The sequence below is a fragment of the Salvia splendens genome, chromosome 21, assembly GCF_004379255.2.
Source record: "Salvia splendens isolate huo1 chromosome 21, SspV2, whole genome shotgun sequence".
Lineage (NCBI taxonomy): Eukaryota > Viridiplantae > Streptophyta > Magnoliopsida > Lamiales > Lamiaceae > Salvia > Salvia splendens.
In genome coordinates this window covers 4,255,873-4,270,500 of record NC_056052.1, presented here as the reverse complement: position 1 = coordinate 4,270,500, position 14,628 = coordinate 4,255,873, and the positions used below count along the sequence as shown (strand labels likewise).

The 14,628-nt window shown below is 36.8% G+C and overlaps 1 protein-coding gene across 2 annotated transcripts; it reads right to left on the bottom strand.

Annotated features, from left to right (window-relative positions):
• Positions 1-3,930: 3,930 nt before the first annotated feature.
• On the bottom strand, positions 3,931-6,907 carry LOC121785566 (floral homeotic protein APETALA 2-like). 2 transcript variants are annotated; one of them, XM_042184025.1, is made up of 10 exons: positions 5,977-6,907; positions 5,862-5,887; positions 5,708-5,738; positions 5,531-5,618; positions 5,165-5,310; positions 5,038-5,082; positions 4,846-4,937; positions 4,629-4,750; positions 4,394-4,510; positions 3,931-4,315 (listed from the first exon to the last, which is right to left on the bottom strand). In XM_042184025.1, exons 1-10 carry the CDS (start codon positions 6,462-6,464, stop codon positions 4,121-4,123), a joined length of 1,350 nt encoding a protein of 449 aa, XP_042039959.1. In that variant the 5' UTR covers positions 6,465-6,907; the 3' UTR covers positions 3,931-4,120. The 2 variants fall into 2 exon arrangements, with proteins under 2 accessions (XP_042039959.1, XP_042039958.1); XM_042184024.1 differs by having other exon boundaries at positions 4,394-4,546; positions 5,977-6,905.
• Between the last annotated feature and the right edge of the window lie 7,721 nt (positions 6,908-14,628).

The window sequence follows — 14,628 nt, the reverse complement described above, 5'->3', positions numbered from 1 at the left end:
ATCTACCGCATTTAGACATACATGTCTTCTCTGTGTCAGTCTATGTATGCAATCAATACATGTTTATTAAACTTTGTGTCACAATTAATGATATCAAAATTTTACGTCTATCCGAAGATCTAAATCAGATTACATTCACATGTCACAAATACGTAACGTATTGTGGCATATTTAATGACTTATCAAGCTTACATATTCATACACTAGAGATGAGTCAAAATATTTCATCCTTTTCTGTGTAAGTTTTTTATACTACCCTCTTTGTTCTTTGAAAATAGAAAATTTATATTTTTAAGAAATTTTATTTTCTCTAATAAAGTGTGATCCATCTTCTACTAACACACTTTTCTTTTTATTTCTCTTATTTTATTAATTTTACATTAAAACTCATGTCCTTTCAAAAGTTTTAATTTCTAGAAGACAGAGGAAGTACTATTTTGATTAAAATATTATATTACTCCTCATTTGAACTGATAAAGGGAAATGACTTTTAATTTTCTTTACAATTAATTTTGATCTCCTAAATCAATACTATCGAAACTAATCAAAATAATAAATCAATTACTAAAATCCTTTAACAGAAAACTACGTTCAGTTTTGTTTAACAGAAGAAGTTGATATATTTAAAACTTCAACTAAGTTAATTAAATTAGAGATGTGATCTGATGCAAACTATTTGCTAATTCATAATTACGTCAACAACCTATATATAGATGTCAACACTAACTATGTTGTATATCAACTAAATTGTATTAGCATACAAATATCTTCTGATTGACATTTAAGTTTTTGGAAAGATAAATGCATTATCATGTAAACTCGAATTTAGTTGACGTACAAATAACTCTGTGTATCCACAATATAGGTTTGGATAGATAAATACATTGTCCATGTAAACTCGCAAGTGAATCCAGTAAAGTTATTTACCAATATGAAATTATTAGTTATCTCGTGCCACTCTGAAGGGACGAAGAGAGTAATAACTAAAAGTACTAAAACAATAAAAACTTAGTTTTAAGGGAATCCTAAATCTCAAATCTCTCGATTTTATTGACTTAAGTTATTCTCGATCATTGAACAAAAACGATGAAATATCATATAGAATTTCTTTCCAGTGACATCTCTATTCACCAACAGCGAAGGTATTTTATAGATAAATTTGTGAAATGAGTTGGCCCGACTCAGCCTAGTTGAGTAATTAGCTCTAGAAAGAGCTATTTTTTGTCTTGAAAGAACGTACTATATTATAATAACAACACATCAAATTTATTTTACTAACTACTTTAACTTTAAAGCCTTACCAATTCAGCTATAAACGTCACCGAAAATACTTACTTTTATCAAGTAAAAAACGAGTCAGGCCTCATCGGGCTGGGATCGGGCTAGCGTGAGCGACCCGGCCCAGCCAACTTGACATGTACTCCTATATTAACACATGTAGGAATATATATTAATGATTTATTTTTATAAGGAACATAACATCTAATATCTTGATAATTGAAAAAAGTAGTACTATGAATTTGACCATGCATAATCTTTTCTTAAAACAAATCTTTTTATATCGCATCCATTACACACGTACCATAACTATCGCTTGTTATCTGGGATTTTGGTTCCTAAACCAAAACCATTAACAACTACTTAACCAATAAAGACGAAGACACGACATCAACAATTGATAACAAAATATCAATTTTAGGTAGAAAAAAGATAACGGAAATAAATGAAAAGGCCTTCTTTCTTATAAGGAAAGAGAATATACAATGTAATGTGAAAGCATTGGACCACCTGAGGTGACTTGTGGATCGAACAAAACCTTAATTAACAAGCCATTTCATATTTTTATAAACATGGCTACTTGTCAACTAGCCTTCTGTGACAGTAAAAAATAAAAAATATATATACGAAAGCAAATAATTTAATAGAATAAAATAAAGTGGCGTTATTCTTGACCTTATGCCCCTCAAATTATCTATCTTAATTTATAATTAATCGAGGTACTTCTTCTCAAATCTTCTGCGCACGACAAGGTGGTGTTAAAAAATAATTGTGGGAATAAAGTATTAGCAATATGACTAAATATAGAAGGTAATCACTAGATAATATAATCGACGATGACGTCGCAGGTGACGAAATTTGCATTAATATTTTAATGTTTTGTACCCAACTTATATTTTAAAATTGAGTGGGGATAGCCAATGCTGCATATCTGGATTCAATATAGTTTAATTAGTACTATATGATAGTTGTGATAAATTAATAAATATTTGTTTCCTAAATATTCTCGTAAAGAGTAAAAGATAAACCTCGTAGAGAAATTAGTTTGTTGTGGATGCTTTGGATGAATTAGGTTTCTTTCTTACCTCTGTGCGAGGTGATCATTTTTAGATATTTTAATATTATATTGTCTTAAAACCAAGCACACATAGTCTATATCAATGTCATCATAAACGACTCTTATTCTACAAAATTTCATTAAACTAATTCATTAATAGTTACTACTAAAAGTGTACAAATATACTCCGTACTTACTAATTTTATTATAAAAATAATAGTAGTAATACTTAGTTTAGTGATTTGGTATAAAGAAAAGATTAGACTAAAACCTCATTCTAAAATAGGAACTACATAATGAATTTTCTTTACAACGTAATGAATTCGCTTTCAAAGTTGACAAATTCGAAAAATTGAATTTTTCGTCTCCCATGAACTTCAGACGCAATCATACAAAGTGATAAGTTCATTGTGGAGTCACAAATGATCTAACATATAATAACATATTTTTGTTTATCTAATCGCTTTAGTATAATTTTGATACATATATGCCTCATATACTTGCTACTAGTAAACTACATATTTTACTATTTAAATTAATATTTTTGTGTGCATTTAACCTAGATCCTCCGAGTAGCTATAAAATTTATATTATTCAACTCACACACCCATTATTATTTATATACTATAGAATAAGACATAAAATATAATCTGCAATATATCCGTCATTAAATATCTCATTTTGCTTATTTTGCTATTTCAGATGCATGTTATTACATGCATCATTTCACTTTTACTATATTGAATAAGTAGGTCTCGCATTCATCTAACTTTTTATACACCTACTCATGTTCTTGTGTATTACTTAAAACCCGTGTAGATCTCGAATGAGACAAATAATGGTGGACGGAGAGAGTAATAATCCAAAGATGTGTGTGTGTGGGTGTGGTTTTTAAGCTGTTGTGGGGGTGGGTGTAGTCCTTTGAAGCTCGAGTAGAGTTAGGTTAAGTCCCTCTCACCATTATAGCAATTGTCTGTCTGAATTGCTTTTGCTCATGAGAACTGATTCGAAGGACACCAACGATGTTGACAATTCACCACCAATCTGATATTTCCCATAACACCACGATTCCTCTCCCCACTTTTTTTTTTCTTTTTTTTTTTGCATTTATTTTAGGTATGGTTTAATACTATAAAGAAAAAGTAAAAGCGCTTTAAATATCAGCTTTTAATTAAGCCGTGTTGGTTGATAAAAGCATGTATTGCTGTTGTGTGCCAAATTTTAAAATATTAAAATATCTTGTTTAGGTGAATATTTACCTCTTCAAATATCTCCCCTCTTTAGGAATCCCGCCGCCCACTGATTCACATTACTTCTAATAGTGTCACCTTAAATTACTAATTTCACAATTTCCTTCATAATGTATAAAATCTAGACTACTACCTTTGCACATGGAATCCAAACAAACAACCTTGTGCCATATCTAACAATATAGTAATATATCGGAGACATTTAGTTCGTTACACAATCTATCAGCGACACACAGCTTTATCTAAGATTAAATAAAGTAATTAGTTGCAGAGGTAATTGTTATGTTTAATAACGAGAAATAGTGTAAATTTGGCAATGTAGAAACAAACCGAAATAAAAACGAGTAAACATGAGAACCGAATGCCTCGTTAAAAAGGGGAGAGTTATTCAATATGTAAAATAAAGGGGAAAGAGGATGAAAGCAAGAATCTTTTCAGACTTACAGAAAAATGGAGATATTCTTTTTCCATTCTCTTATGGCTGAATCACAAGTGAAGAAAAAATGTGACATCACAGCAGCCAGATGAAGATGAACTAAGATGGTCTCATCCCATTTTTCTGAATCCAATTTTGAGGTCTAAACGTTTGCGCAGATGGGAATCCTGATGATGCTGCAGCAGTAGCAAACATTCGAGCTTGATTCATTTGCCATTGCTGTTCATTCCTCGATACCGAAACCTCTCCTCCTGCGTTCCTCCCGCCCTCCACGGCTGCGCCCCCACCCGAGAACTGCAGCAATTTGTTAGTACTAATCCACATTCTAATTTTTTGAAGGACTAAATAAACTTCATTAATTTTCAGCATTACATGGTAGTTTTGCGAGGCGTATAATGGCCTATTGAAAACTTGATGGTGGCTGTAGCGAGGGGCTTCGCTGCTGATCCTGAACGACTCGGGAGAGTGCAGGTGTGCTTGGCTTAGAAGCTGCAATGTTTCGGTCTCGTTATATCCATCTCTTCTCTGAGAAATTAAAAATTCTCACATTAAAGTAAAGATTTGAAGTAATACTTAATGTGTTTATGTATATATATATAGTATGTACCTCGGGCCTTAACGAATGTTGTTGTTGTTGCTGCTGCTGCTGCTCGCGAAATCCGGTTTGTGGAGAAGCGGAATTCCCTAAGCTCAAGTCAAGATTGTGATCTGCTGCATTGTTGGAAGATTCTAATACACAGAAACAAGAAATGTTATTTAGGTTGTTGCAAGAAATAATTGCAAGACATTTCAAGTGTAATTTCTCCATCGGTCACACTTAATACCTGCTGATTTTAGTTCATCATCATAAATGCTGGGGTCGAAATTGGTAACAGCTTCCTTCCCATTACATTTTATGGCGGCTTTATCATAAGCCCTAGTACAAGCAAAAAAATAATTCACATCTTCAACCATCTTTAAAAATCGCAATTAATTTCCGACGACTTTTAGGTATTATTTGACTCCATAAAACCTACCTTGCAGCTTCGACTTCAGTATCGAAGAGTCCCAAATACACGTACCTGTCACGGTAAGATCAAACACAAATTAGGCGCAATGTAAAGACCGAATTTAATAGAAATTTAAAAGAGAGAAAAATGGTACTTTTTGCCTAAAAATTGGCCCATCCTAGCTTCCCATCTACCACATTTGTGCAATGTGACACCTCTATATTTTGAACTCCCTCTTGGAAAACCAGTACTTTGCCGACGCAGTACGTGCACAAATTCTTCCTTTGTTAGATTGCTCATCTGTTCAAAAATGAAGCATACAATATAGTGGTATGTCACATTTATTAGTACTACTATAATACTTACTACATAAATTAATTCATTTGATAAACATACACACTAAGGACTCATGTCAGTGTGAAAAAGTGTACAAGATAAGGAATCAAACTGTGGAAGATAAGAGGTGTAATAAAACAACTCCTTCTCTCTCTCTCTCTCTCTCTCTCTACAAGTGACCTACCTGTTTTAAGTCGTCTTCATAATCCTCTATGCTAAAGTTGATGTCTGCTTCAACTCCTCGGAATTTAATTGCTGCTCTATCGTATGCGCTGTGTGTATACATATATAAATATATACATTCATTTCTATGCATTAATCCAAAAAAATTTAAAATTTTTAAGAGTGGTGGGAAGCTTACCGGGCAGCGGCATGGGCTGTATCGAATCCACCTATACATACAACATTTTTCATAAAAAAAATTAAAATTCCATCCAATTTCCACCGATCAATGAATCACAAAATCAAGAATTGCAATGCGGTTGTAATTAAACGATGAAAGAATCATAACCCACCTAAATAAACCTGCTTTCCACAGTCCCTGATTCCAAACAAAAAAAATTTAATTGTATTTAGAAAATTGAGAAAAAATTATGTTATGTTAATAGATGAATTTTGGTATACATGTACCATATGTGAGACTCCCAACGGCCAGTTCGCCGGTAAAACGTGACGCCGCGGTATTGGGAGCTCCGGGAGCGGGGCCCACGGCGGCTCTTCTTCAGCGGCTGCGCCACCTCCGCCGCCGACTTGCCGAAGGCGGCGGCCACGCCGGCGTGGGGCTCGGACTGGCAGAATTTCACCCCGACCCAGTGGGCCCGGGGGAAGCCGGCGCCGCCCGCCGCAGCGGCGGCGGCGGCTTCGGAGTCGTCTACGGGGAAAAACTGCCGCGTGACGAGGGCGGCGTCGTCATCGTCGACGGAGAAGCCGAAAATCTTGCTGCTCCGCTTGCGGAAGCCGCCTCTGTCGGCGTCGTCGTCCTCCTCGGAGAGGTCCTCCACCACGACCGCCGACGAGCTGGAATTGGATATGGATCCGACCCGTTTCCCCTTGTCGTCGGAGCAGCCTTCCGATTCGTCGTCCCTCCTCTGATCCGGCGAATCATTGAGATCCCACATTTTTTATTTAATTTCCCAATTGAATTGTGATCACAGCACAGTCTAATCACGAAGAACCAAAAAGTTTTTGGGGCTCACTTTCTCTCTCTAACTAAAAAAATAATACTACATCCATGGGAGAAATAGATGAAGTGAATGCTGTCTCGTGATACAACATCAAGAAGCTAGGACAATATAGGCTAAGAAGAAAAAAAATGAAAAACAAAATGCAAAAAAAACGTTGTTGGGTGTAATTCCCACTTCCAACCGTAGAAGTAGATCTCTATACTCTCTTGTCTACATGTCCTCACTTCCACTTCTTCTTCTTCCCTAGCTAGCTACCCAATACTGCATAGACGAGGCCAGTTTTTCAAGGCTTGGCCGAAAGCAGTTTACTTTCTCTCTCTAGACTTGATTCGTTCATTTAGATATATAGGCAACTTGGCTTCACTTTTGAGGTTTCAAATAAAGAATGGGACTAAGTATAATGTAGAGAGTTGGGCTAAGCCTAGAGTGGGGAGAACTACTACTTTTCTTTTTTTTTCTTTTCTTTTTATTTTTGTAATATCTTTGTTACACTCTTGGGATGACATGAGATTTTATACATTTTTATTGTGTGTGTTGGTGGAGAGAGTAAAATAAGATAGAGAATAAAGTAGAGATTAAAATATTTCTAATTTTAATAATAAGTCATCTTAATTAGGATAAACGAAAAAGAAAGTGTGATATCTTTAGTGGGACGGAGGAAGTAATTATTTTTGGTGGCTATGTTGTTCAATCAAAGTCATAAATACTTGAGGGATGGTTTTCTAAAACTCTTTCTATTTATATATGTCTGCTGTGGGTGTTCCATTTAACCATTCTCTTTTCTTTAAACTCTATTTCTGTATCTATTCTGTGTATCTATACATTTGTGCCCTTTATTACTACAATCTAGCTTTAACTCTGACCCTCAAATCTATCTATCTCTCTCTCCCCCTCTTTTTCTCTCTCTGCCCGTGTCTTTTACCCCATTGGTTCTTCTCTTTTAACATTGCAATTTGCAAGATTAATTTTATTTTTTATTTATAAAATTGATAAATAAGAAAAAGGAAATTAAAGAACCATCTCTTTCTTACGCAACTTTCCGACGTTAACCAAATCGAAAACCAATTCCCCTCAACACTCTCTCTCTCTATATATATATATATTGCCCACTAATGGAAATAGACAGCACCAACACAAGATGGATGACATATTACTCAATTACCTTTATTAGCTACACTAATTATCATTTCATTTTCATTCATTCAATCCCACGTAACCCCACACCACCTCTTACATTCGTGTTTTTTTGTTTACCTTATTTCAACCAAGTTAAAAATTTACCCAACTTCAATTACCCTCCAAATCCAATTACTCAATTGGGTTTTGTTATAACGAAACCACCAGAGTCAAATTCAAATATAACCTTTTCTGACACTACTCTTTTTAACCCTTGGAAAAAGCTCAAAATCACAATTATCTAATAAGGGCATGAATAACCCCGTCCCCATTTCCGGCCCCAAGTCTCCTTCACGTCATCATTCTCCTACAGTTGCGGCCCAGGCTCCAACTGCTTTAACCCTGCAGGCCGCAACCCGGATCGCAACTAATAAATGACACTATTCTCAACTCCAATTTATTTTCCTCGTAAAATAGAATACGTTAAGCAATTATAACACGAGAAATTTATTTTTAATACAAAAATAATAAATTATAAACTAAAAAATATACAAAAAATAGAGTATTAAAAAAATGCAAAAAAAATAAAAAAAATATTAAAATTCTGCAAAACACATTCCCCCTCTCCATTCCTTCCCCCTTCTTCTTCTTCTTCTTCTTCTTCTTCTTCTTCTTCTTCTTAAAAATGAAAAAAAAAAATTAAAATTGGTGAAAAAAACGTCGCCCCTCTCCATCTCCTTCTTCTTCCTCTTCCTCCTTCTTCCCCCTCTTCTTCTTCTTCTACTTAAAAATGCAAAAAAAAAAAATTTAAAATTAATGAACAGTAGCTGCCCGGCTCGTCGCCCCGGAAGCTCCAACGCGCGCCTAGGCCGGGCCGCGGGACGGTCACCATGCCGGGAACGCTGCCCCGGGACCGGCCTGGGCCGTGACGCCTCCTCCTCCAACGCGCAGGACGGGCCGGGACTCGCGATTTGCGGCCCGGCTCGTCGCGTTATTCATGCTCTAATACCGCATCTCATTTTACCTTGATTACACCAAAATTATATACTACCTCCTTCCCCAAATATTGTCTCACTTTGACCCGGTACGAGTTTTAAGAAATGTAATGGAAAGTGAGTTGAAAAAATTAGTGGATTGTGAGTCCTATTTTTATATATTAGTTTTAATAAAATGTGAGTAGGAATGAGTTAGTGGAATATGTGGTCCACTATCAAAAATGGTAAAAAGTGAAATGAGACAAACTTTGGGGGACTGACGGAAATGAAAAAATGAGGCAAACTTTCGGGAACGGAGGTAGTAGTAATACTCTCTTCTTATAAAAAGCGACAATTTTTACAATTTTGATATGTTTCATATTAACTTCTCTACTAATACACAATATTTTTTTCTCCTACTTCAATTTTCATTAATAATACTCCAATCATTTTTTGATATTTCTCTCATATTTTAATAATTGTGTGGGAGAGTTTCAGTTTTTAGTGGACGGAGGTAATATAAATGAGTAATTCCTTTTTAATAAACATAACAAATTTATTTTCTATTACTACTAAATTATTTATTCTACTTTTTTTTATTTAACTCAGTAAACATTTTTTTTAAATTTTTTTGCTAAAAATATTTCTCATGTAAGGTGTGACCAATGGAGTATATCTTAAATAGGAGTGATTAATTATAATACTACATCTTAAACACCTAGAAATAACATTATTTTCAAATTTATCCTAACATTTTCTTTAAAACTTTTACCAAATCTACAACAACATTAAATTTCTGACTCATATTAGTGACATAGCAAGCCGTAAAGAAACTATAAATGATAGGAGTATGTAAAATAGTAGTGTAACCTAATGTGTCCTTTTTTCAAAAAGCAATAATGATTTTATAAGCTAAAATACTCTTATGACAGATTAATACCACAATTATAATTTATACGGCTGATTTTTTTTACTTTTTTGTTTACAACATTACAACTTAGATTATACTATTTATGCAGATTAGTTTTAGTTATTTTTAACAAATAATGAAATAATCAACATATAAGGTTTGCCTAGTCAGTCATCCAAGCCCCTTAGCTCAAGTGGTTGAGGAGGGATGCAAGGATACCTCGTCATCCTAGAGGTCACGAGCTCGATCCCTGGGAGGCTCATCTTTTGGATTAATTTCCCCTGGGGGAATTAATTCGATGAATTGGGCCACAAATTGAGATTTTCCGGAAGAAATTGGGTTATTAATTTGTATTTATAGGTTAAAACTGTTCCATTTGTGAAATTGTGTTTGATTTTTTTGTTAGAATTGTTTAATTTGTGTACCATTTGTAGAAACGTACTCCGTATGATTTATGGAATTTTTTTGGATTATTATAATCTATTATCTGAATTTTTGAGTAATTGTATACGAACTCAAGTGCATGCATTATTTGTTCTATGTTTTGGGTGCATTTTTATTTATGTGGTTGTTTGGATTAAAACGACTTTCATTTGATTTCTACTATTGGATCTATCGATCATAAAGGGTGAGTGGAGGAGGGGAGACAAAAACGTTAATATATATCTTAATACAAGAAACAATCTAGGCTATCAAGGCATCCACATCAGGGGAAATGGTCTCGTCCAATGGACGGAACGAGGGCGAGACACGGTGTAGGGGATGGGCGTGAATGGCGTCATGTAATGAAGCGAAGGGCGGAAGAAGTGCTGTTGCGCGCCCTTTTGTCTGGTCGAAACGCTTCATGAGGCCCACTAGAGGAGGAGCGAGTGAGCTTCAATTTCGATCGTTTTTTATTTTGCTTATTTAATTCGAAGATTTCAAAATTTTAAATGAAAAATATCCACCACACTTAAGTAAATCTGTTACCCAATGAATTATACTACTATTTCATTAGTATTTTTAATCCCCTATCATCATCTTTTCTCACACGTGATGTAAATACCCATTTCACCTTATACTTTCTCCCTAAATATAGCATATTGGTGACGAAAAGAAGATGTTTGCGGGACTCCAAAGTATTTGGGTTTGTAATTATATGGAGTACTATTTTTTACTACTACTTTTTAGGATTCTAATTATGTAAAGTTTTAGTTTTTAGGTTTTTAATTATGCAAATTATAAATATTAATGAATTTTATATTTATTTATGCTATTTATAAAATTCAATAAATTTCATATTTCTTTAAATTATAAATTTAATTACTTTGAATATATATTAAATAAAATTAAATAGTGAAAGAATAAGAAATCGAAGTGCGTGATCCATAAATAATTAAGGAAATTAATGGTGTGTCATAAGTTTCGCTTTTTAAGTAAATGTGTAGGGTAAAATGAGGTCCATGAATAATTTAGGGAATGTGTGTTTTTCTACTTTGGATTGTCGACCGAACTTACTCTCTATTTATTTATGAAAAATGAAAGGTTTCTCTATAATGAGGTGAGTTTCATTTTCCATTAACAATATACTTCACTCATTTTTTCTCTATCTTTTTACTTTATCAATTCTTTATACTACTATTAAAACTGGTATCGTATTGTCCATCACCAAGACTATTTTTTGTGGAGAAGATAATACTCCGTCCTTGTGTAATGGATGACTTTAAATACGTCATTTAGTTTTATACTAATTTTTAATCTCAATTTTTTACCTATGATATCCTAACATGATTTCCAAACTGAGCTAAACATCCACCTCACGTCAATTAATTTTCAAAAATAAATAAATAGTTGATGGGTGTAGATTATCAAAATCATACGCATGTCCACATTAGGTATTTCACGATGAATGATTACAAAACCCAACCACACCACACGAAAAACATTAAAACTCGAGTCTTTCCATTTCGGTAGTATTGTGGTTGTCATTTTACTTAATATGAAAACACATTATTATTATTATTGCGATAACTACGCTTAGTTATTGCAATTGTTGCAGGTCCGACATATGTAAATAGGGAGAGTGAGGAGGGGCAATTTGGGAAAGATGGTTTGAGGGGTTTGGTCTCAGAAAAGGAAAATGGAAGAATAGCAGTAAATGGAAAAACTTTCCAGAAAAGTCCAATCCAAGAGTACGGGAAAAGGCCCACCATTTCCCTCTTTTGTTTCTCTCAGCGACCAATGCCTATCTCACAATCGTACCTCGTATTTATGAATCAACCACTCGCGCCCCCGCCGCGCGTGTCCCACCATCTACTCCCTCTTCCCTGTGAAATCACTCTTTTGCCCTTGTATCTCTTCACTCTAATTTTTGAAAAAAAAACCATTCGAAAACTTTCTGAAAATGTTGAGTTCTTCATTTTGTTGTCTTTAGAGCATCCACAATTGCGCCCGTCCCGACAGACGTCCGGCCGGTGTGTCGGAGTTCCGCACGGGACGTCCATCATTATGCAGCGGTGACGCGGATACGGACGTCCGCTGCGGACACCGGAGTTCCGCAGCGTTCCCGGGACGTCCTTGCGGACATCCGCCATTGCGTTGACTACGTCCCGATTATTTTATTATTTTTTTCAAAAATTCTATAAATACTTGTCGTTGAACTTCATTTCATTCGCACCACTTGTATTAACGAGTATCTCTCTCTCTCTAAATACTTTTCTTTCGAAGATAAATGGAGCACCACGATAGTGATTCCCCCGTCATGAGCGAGTCAAGGGAACCGATCTTTCCCGTTGGCGGAAGTACCCCATGTCCGCCACGATGTCCGGAATGGCGGGGATGATGCCCCAACCCCAAATGACGGCGGGGATGATGCCCGGGTACTACAACATGTACCCGCCTTGGTATGAGATGAAGCCCCAAATGCCCGGGGTGAGTGCCGGAATGACCCCAATGCCGGGGATGATGCACGGAATACTGGGGATGATGCCCGGGATGCCGGGGATGATGCCGCCCCAGTTGACCGGGATGATGATGCCGAGGATGATGCAGGGCTCGCCTGTCGCTGTTGGGGGGAGTAGGCAGGGGGTCCCCCAATCACCAGTGGACAATGTCTATCGCCCGTATATGGATTTACTGTCGACGGACAACCCCCGAGTACTCCTCTCGAGACTCAGTTCACTGGCATCGAGAAGTTCTCGTTTGAGGAGTTGGGGATATCTCCGACCCGGGATTCTCCCACAGACTCACCAACGGCAACATGGAGGAGGGGGAGGACAAGGAGAGGGAGGGGCAGGGGATGGGGCACTACCTCTCCTGCGACGGGGTACGATGGTGAGGCGGTGGATGTTGAGGTGGGGGAGGGATCCAGCGGGAAAAAGAGGACCGTCTGGAGCACAGAGGAGTGCATCGCGGTTGCGAAGTCGTGGATCAGTATAGTGGAGGATCCATATATCGTGGCTAACCAATATATCGACGGGATGTGGTGGCGCATTAGCCAAAGCTACCTCCAATTCAAACCGCCAGGGGGAAGCCTCACAACGGAGAGCAATGTCGGAAACAGTGGGAGCGGCTGAAGAGGCAACTAAGCCGATTCGCCGGCATTTACACAAACAACCTCCTCTCGGCAACCAGCGGCATGTCTGCCGAGGATGTGAAGCTTCTGTCTCACCATCAGTTCAAAGACGCTGCGGTGGGCTTTCGGGGAATTCAAATATTGGGAGGTGTATCTTGTGGTGCAGACTTCAGTCAAGTTTACTACGGGTGTTGAATCTGGCTGGCCGAAGCAGTGCTGGTTCCCACGAACTCCCCCCGCCGAGGCAGAGTTCCTGACACCTTCATCGTCGGCCCGTCGCCGTCGCCCGGTGGGGCAAAAGTCCGCGGCGCGGATGGCGAGTGGAAGCGCCAGCGGGTCCGCCGAGATCGGCAGCTCCTACCCAAAACGATCCCGAGCTCCCCTCACTCGCCCGCGTCGCTCAACATGAAACCCTGTTACGTGCAATGGTTGAATGGAGAACATCGACCGATCGCCATTACAGGTCGTCGCTGAAGGATATCATCAACAGTATGCGGCGTGATTTGGGGTTGGGAGACATGGCGGAGAGTGGCGACGAGGGGACTACCGGCGGGGAATCCGAGGAGTGAGACGGCGGTTTTTTTTAACTATGTAATTTTTTTTAATAATTATGTATGTTTTTTTAAATAAAGTGGTTGCAATTTCTCCGTATTTGTGTCGAAATTTTAATTCCGTAAATTGTTTAATTTGGTGAATTTGTGAATTTTTATTATTGTGGGAAATCCGTCGGGATGTCCTTGGGGATGTCCGTCACTGTGCAATGTGATGTCCTTATGACCTGGCAGGAGGTGTTTTTGGGGTGTCCATCGGGACATCCGCACCACTATAGGTGCCCTTATATTATGGTTTTCTTTTCTGCATATGTTTTTTGGTAGTTTGATTTTAAGACGTTGTCGGTGTTGTTTCTGTCGAAATATTTTTCTTTTGTTTCATAAATTTAAGATTTTTGGACCTAAACTCGTAATTATTTGAGGTAAGTAGTAATATAGAAGTGAATAAATGAGCGCTGATGCGTGAATTTACCTTGGGATATAATAGTACTCATGCATTCGTCACATAAATTAAGTAGAGATTTTAGGAGAGAAAAAAGATAATTAGAGTAATATTGTTAATGAAGAATTGAACTTTCAACCTCATAACAGAAAAATTTATCAAATATTGGAAAGGTCTAATTTTGTGGGACGATCCAAAATAGAAAAATGAAACAATTTTATGAGACGAAAGGAGTATAGTTTTAAATTTTTAAAATTAAAAAAATCACTAGACATACTATGTTTAACATCTTCTTGTTATTTCAAAAATATTGTGCCGATTAAGGTGATGACTGTAACATTTCAAACCTTAAGTAAAATTAGGCCCTCCTTGAAATCTAAGCCCGCTATGTTTATTGATTTTGTTATTCTCTCGGTCCGGCAGTCTACCATTAGTGTTCCGGTTTACTATTTTAGTCTATAGGCAATTAGAAATCACAGTTTACTTTTACTATTAATGGTAGGTAGACCATATATTTCACTCATATTATATTATAGATTATATCTTATAATT